The sequence below is a fragment of the Hemitrygon akajei genome, chromosome 2, assembly GCF_048418815.1.
Source record: "Hemitrygon akajei chromosome 2, sHemAka1.3, whole genome shotgun sequence".
Lineage (NCBI taxonomy): Eukaryota > Metazoa > Chordata > Chondrichthyes > Myliobatiformes > Dasyatidae > Hemitrygon > Hemitrygon akajei.
The window spans coordinates 594,785-614,622 of NC_133125.1; the positions used below are offsets into that span (position 1 = coordinate 594,785).

At 40.7% G+C, this 19,838-nt stretch overlaps 1 protein-coding gene across 9 annotated transcripts in view; it reads left to right on the forward strand.

The window, feature by feature from the left end:
- Nucleotides 1-19,838, forward strand: part of LOC140738529 (transmembrane protease serine 11C-like) — a 173,162-nt gene that overhangs the window by 43,240 nt on the left and 110,084 nt on the right. For all 9 annotated transcript variants that reach the window (XM_073065918.1, XM_073065975.1, XM_073065984.1 and 6 more), the window contains exon 6: nucleotides 14,401-14,439. In XM_073065918.1, coding sequence (XP_072922019.1) covers nucleotides 14,401-14,439 — 39 coding nt within the window. The remainder of the gene's footprint in view (nucleotides 1-14,400; nucleotides 14,440-19,838) is intronic.

The following is a 19,838-nucleotide window of genomic DNA, read 5'->3' on the forward strand; positions in this document are numbered from 1 at the left end:
AGAGTTAAACATTTCACACAGAGAGTGGTGGGTGCATGGAATACACTGCCAGTGATGGTGGTGGAAGAGGATACAATAGGGTCTTTTAAGGTAGGGTACATGGAGCTTAGAAAAATAGAGGGCTATGCGGTAGGGAAATTCTAAGCAGTTTCTAGAGTAGGTTACATGGTCAGCACAACATTGTGGGCCGAAGTGCCTGTAATGCGTTGTAGATTTCTATGTTCTATGTTGAGTCACCTTGACAAGATGGTGTACAGCCCAGAGTTCTGAAAGAGCTGGCTGAAGAGATTGTGGATGCATTAGTAATCATCTTTCAAGAATCACTAGATTCTGGAAAGGATCCAGAATACTGAAAAACTGCAAATATCACTTCACTCTTCAAGAAGGGAGAGATGCAGAAGAAAGGAAAGTACAAGCCATTTTGTCTGACCTCAGTGGTTGGGAAGATGTTGGAGTCAATTATTAAGGATGAGGATTCAGGGTAGTTGGAGGCACATGATAAAATAGGCCATAAGCAGCATGGTTTCCTCAAGGGAAAATTTTGCCTGTCAAATCTGTTGGAATTCTTTGAAAAAATAACAAGCAAGATACACAAAAGAGAATCGGTTGGTGTTATATTCTTGGATTTTCAGAAGGCCTTTGACAAGGTGTTACAAAGAGGCTGCTTAACAAGCTGTGACCCATGGTATTACAGGAAAGATTCTAGCATGGAGCAAGCAGTGGCTGATGGCAGGAGGCAAAGAGTGGGAATAAAGGGAGCCTTTTCTGGTTGGCTGCTAGTGACTGGTGGTGTTCCATAGGGATCTGTGTTGGGACTGATTCTTTTTACATTATATGCTAATGATTTGGATGATGGAATTGATGGCTTTGTTACAAAGTTTGCAGATGATACAAATATTGGAGGAGCAGGTGGTGTTGAAGAAGCAGATAGGCTACAGAAGAACTTGGACAGATTAGGAGAATGAGTAAAGATGTGGGCAGATGGAAAACAATGTTTGGAAGTGTATCGTCATGCATTTTGGAAGAAGAAATGAAAGGGTAGACTATCTTCTAAACGGAGGAAAAATACAAAAAGACTGAGATGCAAAAGATCTTGGGATTCCTTGTGCAGGATTCCCCAAAGGTCAATTTTCAGGTTGAGTCTTTATTGAGGAAGGCAAATGTGATGTTGGCAGTCATTTCAAGAGAACTAGAATACAAAAGCAAGGATGTTATGTTGAAACTTTATAAAGTAGTGGGGTGAGGCCTCACTTGGAGTATTGTGTGCAGTTTTGGGCCTCTTATCCAAAAAAGGATGTACTGAAACTGGAGAGGGTTCAAAGGAGGTTCATGAAAATTGAGGATTGAATGGATTCACATATGAAGAACGTTTGATAGCTCTGAGCCTGTATTCACTTGAATTTATAAGAATGAAGGGTGACCTCATTGAAACCTGTTGAATGGTGAAAGGCCTTGATAGAGTGGATGTAGATAGGCCCCCTGGTAGCAGCAGAGATACCGAGGAGCAGATTGGGAGGCAGATTTTGGAAAGGTGCAAAAATGACAGGGTTGTTATCATGGGTGACTTTAACTTCCCTAATATTGACTGGTACTTGATTAGTTCCAAGGGTTTAGATGGGGCAGAGTTTGTTAAGTGTGTCCAGGATGGATTCCTGTCACAGTATGTTGACAGGCCGACTAGGGGGAATGCCATACTAGATCTAGTATTAGGTAATGAACGGGGTCAGGTCACAGATCTGTCAGTGGGTAAGCATCTGGGGGACAGTGATCACCACTCCCTGGCCTTTAGCATTATCATGGAAAAGGATAGAGTCAGAGAGGACAGGAAAATTTTTAATTGGGGAAGGGCAAATTATGAGGCTATAAGGCTAGAACTTGCGGGTGTGAATTCAGATGATGTTTTTGCAGAGAAATGTACTATGGACATGTGGTCGATGTTTAAGGGTCTCTTGCAGGATGTTAGGGGTAAATTTGTCCCAGTGAGGAAGATAAAGAATGGTAGGGTGAAGGAACCATGGGTGGCAAGTGAGGTGAAAAATCTAGTCAGGTGGAAGAAGGCAGCATACATGAGGTTTAGGAAGCAAGGATCAGATGAGTTTATTGAGGAATATAGGGTAGCAAGAAAGGAGCTTAAGAAGGGGCTGAGAAGAGCAAGAAGGGGGCATGAGAAGGCTTTGGCGAGTAGGGTAAAGGAAAACCCCAAGGCATTCTTAAATTATGTGAAGAACAAAAGGATGACAGGAGTGAAGGTAGGACCGATTAGAGATAAAAGTGGAAGATGTGCCTGGAGGCTGTGGAAGTGAGCGAGGTCCTCAATGAATACTTCTCTTTGGTATTCACCAATGAGAGGGAACTTGATGACGGTGAGGACAATATGAGTGAGGTTAATGTTCTGGAGTATGTTGATATTAAGGGAGAGGAGGTGTTGCAGTTGTTAAAATACATTAGGACGGATAAGTCCCCAGGGCCTGACTGAATATTTCCCAGGCTGCTCTACGAGGCGAGGGAAGAGATTGCTGAGACTCTGGCTAGGATCTTTATGTCCTCGTTGTCCATGGGAATGGTACCGGAGGATTGGAGGGAGGCGAATGTTGTCCCCTTGTTCAAAAAAGGTAGTAGGGATAGTCTGGGGAATTATAGTCCAGTGAGCCTTACGACTGTGGTGGAAAAACTGTTGGAAAAGATTCTTAGAGATAGGATCTATGGGCATTTAGAGAATCATAGTCTGATCAGGGACAGTGAGCATGGCTTTGTGAAGGGCAGATCATGCCTAACAAGCCTGATAGAGTTTTTTGAGTAGGTGACCAGGCATGTAGATGAAGGTAGTGCAGTGGATGTGATCTACATGGATTTTAGTTAGGCATTTGACAAGGTTCCACATGGTAGGCTTATTCAGAAAGTCAGAAGGCATGGGATCCAGGGATGTTTGGCCAGGTGGATTCAGAATTGGCTTGCCTGCAGAAGGCAGAGGGTCGTGGTGGAGGAAGGACATTCAGATTGGAGGGTTGTGACTAGTGGTGTCCCACAAGGATCTATTCTGGGACCTCTACTTTTCGTTATTTTTATTAACAACCTGGATGCGGGGGTAGAAAGGTGGGTAGGCAAGTTTGCAGATGACACAAAGGTTGGTGGTGTTGTAGATAGTGTAGAGGATTTTCAAAGATTGCAGAGAGACATTCATTGGATGCAGAAGTGGGCTGAGAAGTGGCAGATAGAGTTCAACCCAGAGAAGTGTGAGGTGGTACACTTTGGAAGGACAATCTCCAAGGTAGTGTACAAAATAAATGGCAGGATACTTGGTAGTGTGGAGGAGCAGTGGGATCTGGGAGTACATGTCCACAGATCCCTGAAAGTTGCCTCACAGGTAGATAGGGTAAGTAAGAAAGCTTATGGGGTGTTAGCTTTCATAAGTCATGGGATAGATTTTAAGAGACGTGATGTAATGATGCAGCTCTATAAAACTCGAGTTAGGCCACACTTGGAGTACTGTGTCCAGTTCTGGTCACCTCACTATAGGAAGGATGTGGAAGCATTGGAAAGGGTACAGAGGAGATTTACCAGGATGCTGCCTGGTTTAGAGAGTATGGATTATGATCAGAGATTAAGGGAGCTATACTCTTTGGAGAGAAGGAGGATGAGAGGAGACATGATAGAGGTGTACAAGATATTAAGAGAAATAGACAGAGTGGACAGCCAGTGCCTCTTCCCCAGGGCACCACTGCTCAGTACAAAAGGACATGGCTTTAAGGTAAGGGGAGGGAAGTTCAAGGGGGATATTAGAGGAAGGTTTTTCACTCAGAGAGTGGTTGGTGTGTGGAATGCACTACCTGAGTCAGTGGTGGAGGCAGATACACTAATGAAGTTTAAGAGACTACTAGACAGGTATATGGAGGAATTTAAGGTGGGGGGTTATATGGGAGGCAGGGTTTGAGGGTCGGCCAACATTGTGGGCCAAAAGGCCTGTAATGTGCTGTACTATTCTATGTTCTATGTTTTATATTTCCAGTGGTGGGAGAGTCTAAGACCAGACGGCACAGCCTCTGAATAGTGGGGCATCCTTTTAGAATGGAGTTGAGGAGGAATTTCTTTGGCCAGAGAATGGTGAATCTGTGGAATTATTTGCCATTGTCAGCTGTGGAGGTCGAGTCTTTGTGTTTTTTTAAAGCAGAAGTTGATAGATTCTGGACTTGTCAGGGCTTGAAGGGATACAAAAAGAAGGCAGGAGACTGTTACTGAGGAAAATTAGATCAGCCATGATGAAATGACAGAACAGACTCGATGGGCCAGATGGCCTAATTCTGCTCTTTTGTCTTATGGTCTTAACGTCTTATAAAGATTCTTTAAATATCTCTGACTGAGCCCTGCAATTTCTGCACTAGCCTACCACAAGGCCTTGGGAATTTATCCACCCTAATTTAGTTAAGTTAGACCATAAGACCATAAGCCAAAGGAGCAGAAGTTGGCCATTTGGCCCATCGAGTCTGCTCCACCATTTTATCATGAACTGATCCATTCTCCCATTTAGTCCCACTCCCCCGCCTTCTCACCACATCCTTTGATGCCTTGGCTACTCAGATACCTATCAATCTCTGCCTTAAATACACCCAATGACTTGGCCTCCACTGCCGCCCGTGGCAACAAATTCCACAGATTCACCACCCTTTGGCTAAAAAAATTTCTACGCACCTCTGTTCTGAATGGGTGCCCTTCAATCCTCAAGTCATGCCCTCTCGTACTAGCCTCCCCCACCGTGGGAAACAACTTTGCCACATCCACTCGAGGGAAGGGACTGGTGTGAAAAGTGCTAGTCTTTGGCTAGAGAGTCTTCGGCGAGGAGGCTGAGGTAAGAGACTACACCAGGCACAATTGGAGAGGGTGAAGACATGACCGCTAAGCTGATTCAGTGTGCTACGTGCATGGTGTGGGAGGTCAGGGACACTGATGGTACCCCCAGCTGCTACAGCTGTGGAAAGTGTGTTCAGATTCAGCTTCTGAAGGAGCATGTTGCAGCACTGAAGAAAGAACTGGATGACCTCAGGTTTATCCGCAAAAATGAGAGTTTCCTGGACAGGACCTACAGTGAGGTCGTTACACCGAGGATACCGGAAGAGAGAAAGGGAGCGACGATGAGGAAGGAAAGGATGCTTGAAGTACAGGAGACCCCAGGGGATGTACCTCTCGTAAACAGGTTCACCCTCTTGGAAGCTGTCAGGACAGAAGATACTGCCAGTCTGAGAGGCGGACAGGTCTGTGAGTCGAAAATTGGTGCAGAAGCAGAGCTGAGGAGTCAGACATCAGAAAGAACCGTGGTAGTAGGGTACTCCATAGTAAGAGGTACGGAAAGGGGTTTCTGCAGCAACAGGTGAGATTTAAGGATGGTGTGTTGCCTCCCTGGTGCTAGGATCCAGGACATCATGGACCGATTGCAGGGAATCCTCAAGGGTGAAGGTGAACAGCCGGAAGTGGTGGTGCATGTTGGAACAAATGACATCGGGAAGAAGAGGAAGGACATTCTGCAGTGGGACTTCAGAGAACTCAGAAGAAGGCTGAAAAGCAGGACTACCAGAGTGGTTATCTCTGGTTTGCTTCCAGTTCCTCGTGCTGGAGAGGGCAGGATCAGGGAGATAATGGATCTGAATGTGTGGCTGAGGAACTGGTGCAGGAAGCAAGGATTTACATTCTTGGACCACTGGGATCTGTTTTGGGGTAGGGATGAATTGTACAAAAGGGACGGGTTGCACCTTAATAGGCGGGGGACCAGCATTCTGGCAGACAGGTTTGCCACTGCAACACGGATGTGTTTAAACTAAGTAGTGGGGGGGAGGGGATGAACTGGAAATATAAGGATGGAATTAAAGGGAAAGTGAAAATAAGAAAAGTTAAAAAGGACAACAGAATCAATGGAGTAGAAAGCTCAAGAAGAGATCATACAGTATGGCCAAGTGAAATAGGAATTGATATGATAGGAGAGGGGAGTAACGAATTAAAAGTATTATATATGAATGCACAAAGTATAAGGAATAAAGTAGATGAGCTTGAGGCTCAGTTGGAAATTGGCAAGTACAATGTTGTGGGAATAACAGAGACATGGCTTCAAGCGGACAGGGCCTGGGAAATGAATATTCAAGGATATACATCTTATCAAAAGGGCAGACTGACTGGCAGAGAGGATGGGGTGGCTCTGTTGAGAGGAATGATATTCAGTCCCTTGCGAGGGGGGGACATAGAATCAGGGGATGTAGAGTCAGTATGAATAGAACTGAGAAATTCTAAGGGTAGAAAGACCCTAATGGGAGTTATCTACAGGCCCCCAAACAGCAGTCTGGATGTAGGGTGTAAGTTGAATGAAGAGTTAAAATTGGCATGTCGCAAAGGTAATGATACAGTTATCATGGGGGATATCAACATACAGGTAGACTGGGACTGTCAGAATGGTACTGGACCCCAAGAAAGGCAGTTTGTGGAGTGCCTCCGAGATGGATTCTTAGAACAGCTTGTACTGGAGCCTACCAGGGAGAAGGCAATTCTAGATTTAGTGTTGTGCAATGAACTGGATTTGATCAGGGACCTCGAGGTAAAGGAACCATTAGAAGGTAGTGACTATAATATGATATGTTTTAACCTACAATTTGAGAAGGAGAAAGGAAAATCGGATGTGTCAGTATTACAGTTGAACAAAGGGAGCTATGGAGCTATGAGGGAGGAGCTGGCCAAAGTTCAATGGAACAATACCCTAGCAGGGAAGACAGTGGAACAACAACGGCAGGTATTTCTGGGAATAATGCAGAAGGTGCAGGATCGGTTCATTCCAAAGAGGAAGAAAGATCCTAAGAGGAGTAAGGGGCGGCCGTGGCTGACGAGGGAAGTAAAGGGCAGTATAAAAATAAAAGAGAAGAAGTATAACATAGCAAAGATGAGCGGGAAACCGGAGCACTGGGAAGCTTTTAAAGAGCAACAGAAGATAACAAAAAAGGCAATACGCCAAGAAAAATGAGGTACGAAGGTAAACAAGCCAAGAATAAAAAGGAGGATAGTAAAAGCTTCTTTAGGTATGTGAATAGCAAAAAAAAATAGTTAAGACCAAAATTGGGCCATTGAAGACAGAAGTGGATGAATTTATTATGGCGAACAAGGAAATGGCAGACTAGTTGAACAGGTACTTTGGATCTGTCTTCACTAGGGAAGACACAAACAATCTCCCAGATGTAATAGTGGCCAAAGGAACTAGGGTAAAGGATGAACCGAAGGAAATTTATATTAGGCAAGAAACGGAGTTGGATGGACTGTTGAGTCTGAAGGCTGATAAGTCCCTGGGACCTGATGGTCTGCATCCCAGGGTACTTAAAGAGGTGGCTCTAGAAATCGTGGACGCATTGGTAATCATTTTCCAATGTTCTATAGATTCAAGAACAGTTCCTGCTGATTGGAGGGTGGCTAATGTTGTCCCACTTTTCAAGAAAGGAGGGAGAGAGAAAACAGGGAATTTTAGACCGGTTAGCCTGATGTTAGTGGTGGGCAAGATGCTGGAGTCAATTATAAAAATTATGACACATTTGGATAGCAGTAGAAGGATCAGTCCAAGTCAGCATGGATTTATGAAGGGAAAATCATGCTTGATTAATCTTCTGGAGTTTTTTGAGGACGTAACTATGAAAATGGACAAGGGAGAGCCAGTGGATGTAGTGTACCTGGACTTTCAGAAAGCTTTTGATAAAGTCCCACATAGGAGATTAGTGGGAAAAATTAGGGCACATGGTATTGGGGGCAGAGTAGGAATGGCAGGCTGTGACCAGTGGGGTACTGCAAGGTTTGGTGCTAGGACTGCAGCTGTTTACAATATACATTAATAATTTAGATGAAGGGATTAAAAGTAACATTAGCAGATTTGCTGATGACACAAAGCTGGGTGGCAGTGTGAAATGTCAGGAGGATGTTATGAGAATGCAGGGTGACTTGGACAGGTTGGGTGAGTGGGCAAATGTATAGCAGATGCAGTTTAATGTGGATAAATGTGAGGTTATCCACTTTGGTGGCAAGAACAGGAAGGCAGATTACTATCTAAATGGAGTCAAGTTAGGAAAAGGAGAAGTACAATGAGATCTAGGTGTTCTTGTACATCAGTCAATGAAAGCAAACATGCAGGTACAGCAGGCAGTGAAGAAAGCTAATGGTATGCTGGCTTTTATAACAAGAGGAATTGAGTATAGGAGTAAATAGGTCCTTCTGCAGCTGTACAAGGCCCTGGTGAGACCCCACCTGGAGTATTGTGTGCAGTTTTGGTCTCCAAATTTGAGGAAGGACATTCTTGCTATTGAGGGAGTGCAGCGTAGGTTCACAAGGTTAATTCCCAGAATGGCGGGACTGTCATATGTTGAAAGATTGGAGCGACTGGGCTTGTATACACTGGAATTCAGAAGGATGAGAGGGGATCTGATTGAAACATATAAGATTATTAAGGGATTGGGCACACTGGAGGCAGGAAGCATGTTCCTGCTGATGGGTGAGTCCAGAACTAGAGGCCACAGTTTAAGAATAAGGGGTAGGCCATTTAGAACAGAGATGCGGAAAAACTTTTTCACCTAGAGAGTGGTGGATATGTGGAATGCTCTGCCCCAGAAGGCAGTGGAGGCCAAGTCTGTGGATGCATTCAAGAGAGAGTTAGATAGAGCTCTTATAGATAGAGGGGTCAAGGGATATGGGGAGAGGGCAGGAACGGGGTACTGATTGTGTATGATCAGCCATGATCACAGTGAATGGCGGTGCTGGCTAGAAGAGCCGAATGGCCTACTCCTGCACCTACTGTCTATTGTCTATTGTCTATTGTCACTCTGTCCATGCCTTTTAACATTCAAAATGTTTCTATGATGTCCCCCCTCATTTTTCTAAACTCCAAGGAGTACAGTCCAAGAGCGGTCAAACATTCCTCATATATTAACCCGCTCATTCCCGGAATCATTCTAGTGAATCTTCTCTGAACCCTCTCCAACATCAGCACATCCTTTCTTAAATAAGGAGCCCAAAACTGCACACAGTACTCCAAGTGAGGTCTTACTAGTGCCTTATAGAGCCTCAACGTCACATCCCTGCTCTTATATTCTATTCCTTCAAAAATGAATGCCAACATTGCATTCGCCTTCTTCACCACTGACTTAACCTGGAGGTTAACCTTAAGAGTATCCTGCACGAGGACTCCCAAGTCCCAAAGTCTCTCTGCAGACTCTCTGTTTCTTCAGCACTACCGGCCCCTCCACCTATCTTTGTATCATCAGAAAACATCGACAAAGCCATCTATTCCATTTATTTGCCATTCTATTTGCCTCAAGACAGCAAACATCTCCTCTTCTTAACCAGATATGGTCCATGACCTCGCTACTCTTTTGCCTTGAAGCACAGGAGACTGAGAGGTGATCTTACATAGGTGTATAAAATCATGAGGGGCATAGGTAGTGTGAATGCACTCAGTCTTTTCACAAGCTGAGCTATCACGACTTTAGGCCATAAATTTAAGGTGAAAGGATAGAGATTTAAGAACTTAAGGGGCAAATTTTGTTACACAAAGTGTGGTAGCTACATATGTGGAACAAGCTGCGAGAGGAAGTGTTTGGGCAGTTACAATGGCAACTTTAAAAAGACAGTCAAACAGGTGCATGGATTAGCAAGATTATGGAGCCAATGTGGGAATGCATGGAACAGTTGGGCCAAAGGACCTACTTCTTCACTCTATTACTCTATGGCTATGACTCTATAAGTAGCTTTCACAAGAAAAACATAAATTGTACACAATTTTCAGAAGAAGAGAAAGAAACAATTCAAAAATAAATCCATTTTAGCATAGTGATAAGTGTGTTGGTGAACTGCAGTGGTGATTAGGGCTTTGCCATCAGTTCAAGAATCAAAAGTTTGAAGAGAAGTAGCTGTTCTTGAAACTGATGGTGTAGGAAGTTGGGCTTCTGTACCTCTTGCCCAATGGTAGCTACAAGAAAATGATATGATCCAGATGGTGAGGAGATTTAATGATGCATTTTGCCTTCTTGAGGCAGCATCTTCTGTAGATACCACCAACAGAAGGCAGGGAAGAGTGTGTGGTGTATTGGACAGAGACGCTACTCTATCTAGCTTCTTACATTCTTGCACATTTGAATTGCCATACCAGACAATGATGCAACCAGTTAGAATACTTTCCACCGTACATCTGGAGAAATTTGTTAGTATTTGGTGACAAGACATAACTCCTTAACCTCCTAAAATGTAATTGAAGGAGTTTTGTTTATTTCAAATTTTGGAAAGGCTGTGCCAAACTGCCTCAAAAGAATTTATTTAGAACAACAAAAATTGAAGAAACCACATCCCTCCCTTTGCTGAGTTCCATAGAGACTGACCCATCACTATCTGGTACTCAATACCACAGTTCAGTGCACTAATGATTCTGGGAGCTGTGCTGAACAGCAGTATAGCTGCTTCTGGGCACCAGCTTCCCACAACTTCTGTATTTCCATGGGTGAGTATAAAACCTAGAGCTATGTATCATATGATTATTTAAATCTCAGCAGGTTTTCCCACAAACTCCTAGACTCCAATTAGAATAAACCTATCCAATCTCTCCTTATAACAGCTCTCCATTCCTGACAACATCCCAGTGAATCTCTTCTGTACTCTCTCTGATGCTAACACACCCTGGTAATCAGAAATACACAGAATACTCTCAAGTTGCAGGGACTTGAGAAACTGAGTTACAGATAATGGTTGAATAGGTTAGGACTTTATTCCCTGGAGCATAGAAGAATGAGGGGAGATTTGATAGAGGTATATAAGATTATGATGGGTATAGATAGAGTTAATGCAAACAGGCTTTTTCCACTGAGGCTAGGGGAGAGAAAAACCAGAGGACATGGGTTAAGGGTAAAGGGAGAAAAGTTTAAAGGGAACATAGGGGGGCTCCTTCACACAGAGAGTGGTGGAAGTGTGAAATGAGCTGCCAGATGAAGTGGTAAATGCGGGCTCACTTCTAACATTTAAGAAAAACTTGGACAGGTACATGAATGAGAGGTGTATGGAGGGATATGGTCCAGGTGCAGGTCTGTGGGACTAGGCAGAAAAATGGTTAGGCACAGCCAAGAAGGGCCAAAAGGCCTGTTTCTGTGCTGTAATGTTCTATGGTTCTATGGTTCTAAGTCTGTTTGTAAAGTTACAAAATGTTGTTTCAACCTATGTAGGAAAGCATACCAAATGCCCTTTATACTGCCCTAGCCACCAGTGTTGATATTTTCAGTGAGCTATGGACTTGCACCCCAAGGTCTCACTGTACATCAGCACTCCCTGACATTTACCTAAGTTGTCCTACCAGAATTTGACATCCGAATTGACAGTACCTCACAGTTATTTCAGATTAAGTTCTATCTTTTACCACTCTGTCCAACTTTCATCCAATCTATGTTCCAATATGTCCTGAGATAACCTTCTTTGCCATTTACAACACCAATTCTTAGAGACAGGATTCTTAGATTCTTAGAGATACGATCTTAGAGATAGGATCTATTGGCATTTAAAGAATCATGGTCTGATCAAGGACAGTCAGCATGGCTTTGTGAAGGGCAGATTGTGCCTAACAAGCCTGATAGAGTTCTTTGAGGAGGTGACCAGGCATATAGATGAGGGTAGTGCAGTGGATGTGGTCTACATGGATTTTAGTAAGGCATTTGACAAGGTTCCACATGGTAGGCTTATTCAGAAAGTCAGAAGGCATGGGATCCAGGGAAGTTTGGCCAGGTGGATTCAGAATTGGCTTGCCTGCAGAAGGCAGAGGGTCGTGGTGGAGGGAGTACATTCAGATTGGAGGGTTGGAACTAGTGCTGTCCCACAAGGATCTGTTCTGGAACCTCTACTTTTCGTGATTTTTATTAACGACCTGGACGTGGGGGTAGAAGGGTGGGTTGGCAAGTTTGCAGATGACATAAAGATTGGTGGTGTTGTAGATAGTGTAGAGGATTGTCAAAGATTGCAGAGAGACATTGATAGGATGCAGAAGTGGGCTGAGCAGTGGCAGATGGAGTTCAACCGGGAGAAGGGTGAGGTGGTACACTTTGGAAGGACTAACTCCAAGGCAGAGTACAAAGTAAATGGCAGGATATTTGGTAGTGTGGAGGAGCAGAGGGATCTGGGGGTACATGTCCACAGATCCCTGAAAGTTGCCTCACAGGTAGATAGGGTAGTTAAGAAAGCTTATGGGGTGTTAGCTTTCATAAGTCGAGGGATAGAGTTTAAGAGACGTGATGTAATGATGCTGCTCTATAAAACTCTAGTTAGGCCACATTTGGAGTACTGTGTCCAGTTCTGGTCGCCTCACTATAGGAAGGATGTGGAAACATTGGAAAGGGTACAGAGGAGATTTACCAGGATGCTGCCTGGTTTAGAGAGTATGGATTATGATCAGAGATTAAGGGAGCTAAGGCTTTACTCTTTGGAGAGAAAGAGAATGAGAGGAGACATGATAGAGGTATACAAGATATTAAGAGGAATAGACAGAGTGGACAGCCAGTGCCTCTTCCCCAGGGCACCACTGCTCAGGACAAGAGGACATGGCTTTAAGGTAAGGGGAGGGAAGTTCAAGGGGGATATTGGAGGAAGGTTTTTCACTCAGAGAGTGGTTGGTGCGTGGAATGCACTGCCTGAGTCAGTGGTGGAGGCAGACACACTAGTGAAGTTTAAGAGACTACTAGACAAGTATATGGAGGAATTTAAGGTGGGGGTTATATGTGAGGCAGGGTTTGAAGGTCAGCACAACATTGTGGGCTGAAGGGCCTGTAATGTGCTGTACTATTCTATGTTCTATAATTCTTGCATCAGCAAATTTATTGATCAGCCCACCTTATTACAGTTTCATAAACACAAAGTACACTGCAGATGCTGGGGTCAAAGCAACACATACAACACGCTGGAGGAACTCAGCAGGTCGGGCAGCATCCATGGAAACAAGCAGTCAACGTTTTGGGCCGAGACCCTTTGTCAGGATTAAAGAGGGAGGGGGCAGGGGCCCTATAAAGAAGGTGGGGGGATGTTGGGAAGGAGAAGGCTGGTAGATAGATAGATAGATACTTTATTCATCCCCATGGGGAAATTCAACTTTTTTTCCAATGTCCCATACACTTGCTGTAGCAAAACTAATTACATACAATACTTAACTCAGTAAAAAAAAATATGATATGCATCTAAATCACCGTCTCAAAAAGCCAGGTAGGTAGGTGCCAGGTGAAAAACCAGTAAGAGGAAAGATCAAGGGGTGGGGGAGGGGAAGCGGGGAGAGGATAGGCAGGAAAGGTGAAGAAGGAATGTAAGGAGTAATTCCCTCCCCTTCCCTTCCCCCATCCCAATTTCACTCTGCCTCCTCCTCCTCCTGCCTATCACCTCTCCCATGATTCTCCCTTCTTCTACTACCCATAGTGCTTTTCCCTTACATTCCTTCTTCACCTTTCCTGCCTATCCCCTCCCCAACCCTTGATCTTTCCTCTGATTGGTTTTTCACCTGGCACATTCCACCCTCCCCCCCCCCACCTTTTTATAAGGCTCCTGCCCCCTCCCTCTTCAGTCCTGATGAAGGGTCTCGGCCTGAAACGTTGACTGCTCATTTCCACGGATGCTGCCCGACCTGCTGAGCTCCTCCAGCGCGTTGTACGTGTTGCTTATTACAGTTTCATCTAAGACATTCACATGTATTAACAGAGTGAAGGTTCCAGCATCAGTTCCTGCATTAGCTAACACCGTTTGGCAATGTTGCCTTTCCAAATATTATACAGTAATAGATGTTATTTATGTGCCTTCCAAGCATTGTATGAGGAGGTGAATCATGTAAAGAGGGGCATAAAGAGAACACTTTCATTGAGAACTCTATACAGCTCTATGAAAAAGGGTCTCGGCCCAGAATGTTGACTGTGTACTCTTTTCCATAGATGCTGCCTGACTTGCTGAGTTCCTCCAGCATTTTGAGTGTGCTGCTGTACAACATTTGACAATTTCCACGTCCAGTCGATGAGATTATGTGTTGAGTCATTCAGGTTCTGTTGGATGTGGTCTTTCATTGATTCTATTGTGTTTCTTGTATTTACTGTGATCCCTCACAAGAAAAAGAATCTCAGGGTTGTAAATGGTAACGCACAAGTACTTCGATAATAAAGTTATTTTGAACTTTGAGATAGTACCTGAAAATTGACCATGTGTGCAGTCAACTTTTTGCCCCTTGGATGTTCTTTGTACAGTAACTGATGTAGCATAACAAGGAATCAAGATGGGGTCTAAGCAATATCTAATGTCATGGTGATGTTATCATTAACCATGTAAATCTGTAGATTTCCAAATTGTTGACTCGTGGTCAGTAATAATGACCTTTTGCATCTTTATTTCTTTCAGAAATTAGTAAGGCAGAAGCAGATGCCCTTTTTATTAAAGGTGAGTTGGTGACTTTGAATCTTTTTTTTTCTTTTTCAATCTTTTTATTATTATTATTATTATTAATATTAACAAAATAAAATTGATACATAGATAATGGGATTACAAACATACACATTTCAACTGAACATGAAAGAATACATAAGCAATGATTACAGTATAAATGAGTATTCCCAAATCATGGACGATACAATATACAAATAAACAAGGCAAACCTAGGTATATCATAATAAGAAAAAAAAACAAAAAAAAGGAAAAAGAAAAAATGGGGAAAAAAGGGCTGTTTATAATATCTCACAAAAATACAAAATCATCAGTGTCGTCAACTCCGATCCTCTCAACATATATAAAATCGAAACTGGAAAAACAAATAGGCTTGGAACAGGGTCATATTACATCATATGAAAATATTGAATAAATGGTCTCCATATCTTTTCAAATTTAATAGAAGTATCAAATACACCACTTCTAATTTTTTCTAAATTTAGACATAACATAGTTTGAGAAAACCAATGAAATACGGTAGGAGGATTAATTTCTTTCCAATTCAACAAAATAGATCTTCTAGCCATTAATGTAAGAAATGCAATCATTCGACAAGCGGAAGAGGATAAATGGAGTGAGTCCATCATTGGTAAACCAAAAATTGCAGTAATAGGATGAGGTTGTAAATCAATGTTCAATGCCGCAGAAATAATATCAAAAATGTCTTTCCAATATTTTTTCAAAAGCGGACACGACCAGAACATATGAGTTAAAGACGCTATCTCAGAATGACATCTGTCACAAATAGGATTTATATAGGAATAAAAATGAGCCAATTTATCCTTGGACATATGAGCCCTATGCACAACCTTAAACTGTATTAATGAATGTTTAGCACATATAGATGATGTATTAACTAATTGAAGAATTTTATCCCAATTCTCAATAGGGATAGTAAGGTTAAGTTCTCTTTCCCAATCATTTTTAGTCTTATAGAAGGGCTCTGAACGTATCTTCATAATTATATTGTAAAGTTTTGATATTAGCCCTTTCTGAGAAGGATTTAGTTCAAACAAATTCTCCAAAATACCTGAAGACACAAAATTTGGAAAAGTAGGAAGTATAGTATTTAAGAAATTCCTAATCTGTAAATATCTAAAAAAAATGAAATCTAGGCAAATTATATTTATTAGATAATTGCTCAAAAGACATAAAACATTTATCCAAAAATAAATCGGAAAAACGTAGTAATCCTTTAGTCTTCCAAGCTGAATAAGCTTGGTCCATAATAGAAGGATAAAAAAAGCAATTGGATAAAATAGGAATATTTAAAACAAACTGAGTCAACCCAAAAAATTTCCGATATTGAAACCATATATGTAAAGTATGTTTAACTATCGGGTTGTCAATTCATTTCGGCAATTTAGAAAGAGCAAAGGGAAGAGAAGTCCCTAAAATAGAACCCAATGCAAATCCTTGTACAGATTTAATTTCCAGGTTCACCCAATGAGGGCTAAAAGATATATCCCAATCCTTTAACCAACATATCAAATATCAGATATTAACTGCCCAATAATAAAATCTAAAATTAGGCAATGCCAATCCACCTTCCTTCCTTGCCTTCTGTAAATATATTTTACCTAACCTAGGATTTTTATTTTGCCATATATATGAGGAAATTTTTGAATCAACATTAGCAAAAAAAGATTTCAGAATAAAAATTGGTACCACTTGAAATATATATAAAAACTTGGGTAAAATAACCATCTTAATAGCATTAATCCAACCTATCAGAGATAAAGATAGTGGTGACCACTTAGTAAACAAACATTTAATCTGATCGATTAAGGGTAAAAAATTAACCTTAAATAAGTCTTTATAGTTTTTTGTGATTTTAATCCCTGTAAATAAAAGAGTCATTAACTAATTTAAAAGGTAAATTTCCATAAATTGGAACCTGTCTATTTAAAGGAAACAATTCACTCTTATTAAGGTTTAATTTATACCCGGAAAAATCACTAAATTGAGCCAACAATGATAAAACTGCAGGAATGGATTTCTCAGGATCAGAAATAAATAATAATAAATCATCTGCATATATTGATAACTTATGTATATCTGTCCCACGATTAATGCCAAAAATGTTCTGTGATTCTCTGATAGCAATTGCCAAGGGTTCTAAAGCAATATCAAATAATAATGGACTAAGAGGACAGCCTTGTCTAGTACCCCGAAATAAACGAAAAAAGGGAGATCTTTGATTGTTAGTAAGCACCAAGGCTACTGGAGTATGATATATCAGTTTAATCCAAGAAATGAATGTCGGACTAAAATTAAATTTCTCAAGCACATTAAATAAGTATGGCCATTCAACTCTATCAAATGCTTTCTCCACATCTAATGAAATGACACATTCTGAAGTGCTATGTGAAGGAGTATAAACAATATTCAATAATCTCCTAACATTGAAAAAAGAATAGCGATTTTTAATAAAACCAGTTTGATCTTCTGAAATAATTTGGGGTAATACCTTCTCCAGCCTGGATGCCAGTAACTTGGAAAAGATCTTGGAATCTACATTCAATAAAGATATTGGTCTATAGGATGCACAGTCAGTAGGGTCTTTATCTTTCTTCAATATTAAAGAAATGGAAGCTCTATAAAAAGATTGTGGCAGATTGCCCAATCTAATTGCTTCTTCAAAATCCTTGCATAACCAAAGAGAAAGAGTAGCAGAAAAACATTTTAAAAATTCTACTGTATACCCATCTGGACCTGGTGCTTTCCCAGAATTCATAGAGGAAATAACCCCTTTAATTTCTGCATCCGTAATAGGAGTTTCTAATATTGAAAGATCATCTGATGATAATTTTGGAAAATTCAATTTCCCACGAAAATCACACATGGTATTACGATCATGAGGGAATTTGGAATGATACAGGGAGGTATAAAAATCTTGAAATGATTTATTTATCTCATCATGGTTATCTGTCAGATCCCCATTCTGCTGACGGATCTTAGTAATTTGACGTTTAACCAAAGCATTCTTCAATTGACTAGCTAACAGTTTACCCGATTTATCACTATGTATATAAAAATCAGATCTGGTTTTCATTAATTGATTTTTAATCGAAGATGTAAGTAATAAACTATGTTCTGTTTGAAGTTCAACCCTTTGTTTGTAAAGCTCCTTACTAGGAGTAATCAAATATTTCTTGTCAATCTCTTTAATTTTATCAACCAATAAAAGAGTTTCCTTCTTAATGCGTTTTCTCAGACCAACAGAGTAGGAGATAATCTGTCCACATATATATGCTTTAAAAGTGTCCCAAAGTGTTCTGCAAGAAATATCCTCCGTGGAATTAGTTGAAAAGAAGAAATCAATCTGTTCCTTCATAAATTTAATAAAATCCGGATCTTGCAGTAAGGTAGAATCAAATTGCCATTGTCTAGCACTAGAAGCTGTATCCGTAAATTTAATAGAAAGTTTTAATGGAGCATGGTCAGAGATGGCTATAATATCATAATTACAACCAATTACCGATGGAATAAAACAAGAGTCAATAAAAAAGTAATCAATTCTCGAGTAGGAATGATAAACATGAGAAAAATGAAAACTCTTTGTCCTTAGAATGCCGAAATCTCCAAATATCAAAAATTCCATTATCAGTCAAAAAAGAGTTAATACAAGTGGCCGACTTATTAGGTAAAGTCTGAGTAGATATAGATTTGTCCATCAAAGGATTTAAACAACAATTAAAGTCACCACCCATTATTAACTTATATTCATTTAGATTAGGTAGAGAAGTAAATAAGGACTTAAAAATGTCGGGACAATCCACATTTGGAGCATAAACATTAACCATAGCAACCTTTTTGTTAAAAAGTAAGCCAGTAATTAACAAAAATCTACCATTCAGATCCGAAAAGATATCATGTTGGACAAATGCAATAGAGGAGTCAATAAAAATTGTAACTCCCTTTACTTTGGCATTCGAATTCGAATGATACTGTTGATCCCTCCAAAACCCAAAAAAGCGATAATTACCCTCTTTCCTCACATGAGTTTCTTGTACAAAAATAATATGAGCATTAAGTCTTTGGAATACTTTGAAAATCTTTTTCCGTTTAATCGGATGGTTTAAGCCATCAGTATTCCAAGAGACAAAATTAATGGTCTGAGCCATATTTCTGAAATCAACCCTTTGGTATATAAAGGGTTAACCAAATTATGAACTCATGCACCCAGAAGAGGAACAAAAATAAGGGGCGGACCCAGAAGTGACGACATCACGGACATTTTAGTAGCTTAAAATTAGCCCAAATGAAAAAACTAAAAAAAACTAATGTAAGAAACATAAGATTTAGAAAAAGACCTCCCACCCCCCCCCCCCCACCCAAGTGGAAAAAAAAAGACCACCCCAGCCAGGGATAGGCTAGGAAAAAGGAAAGATGAAACTAAATCTACCCCCATATCAGCAGAAGACAACTCCGTATATAAAGGATAAAAAAAAGATCCACCCAAACTCTAAAAAAATAATAATCACTATACTAAAACCAAACTTCTTAATATAATTGGTAGTAAAAAAAACAAAAAGAATATAATCACTAGTAACTTATAAATCGGGTTAAAACCCAAACAAACCAAAAAAAAAATTAAACTGTGATAAGAGATGCATTATAGGAAGAAGACGAGAGAAAGAAAAAAAATGGCAAAATCAAAAAAAAGGCCAAAAATATTTTAGAGAAGAAACCGCCATCTTAGTAAAAACAAATTCACCTTCAAAGGATTAATAATAATGACCAAAGATAAAGTACAGTGGTTGAAGTAAGTTGAATAAAAAGATCAGTATGTTGAAAAAAAAACTTTAACTAGAGTATAAAATATAGAGTAAACCTACACCAATAGCCAGAAACAAAATTTGGTTTTGGAAATAAAAACCATCTTGCACAATCAAAATCACTCATTTATTAGCAATGAGAATCCGTAGCAGTAAGGAAGTTCTCATTCAGAAAGCTTCTCGCTTCAGATGTAGAAAGAAAAACACGCCTTGGTGCGTTCGAAGGTGAGATTCTGAGCTTGGAAGGGTATAAGAGCGCAGGTTTTAGATTTTTCTCATAACATTCGGACATCAGAGGTTTAAAAAGAAGCCTTGCCTTCATTACTTCTGGACTAAAATCTTCTACTAATCGAAAATTGTGATTTTGAAATTTGACCATCCCTACACGCCGAGCCACACGAATAAGTTGCTCTTTAACATGCACATAGTGAAATCGGACAATTACAACCAGTGGTTTAGCTGAAGCACTTGGTGATCGACGCATAATTCTGTGAGCGCGATCGAGTAACGGAGGACTGTCTGGGAATACAGAAGGGAACGCATCCTTTAAAAGTTGAGCAAAGTACTTTGAGG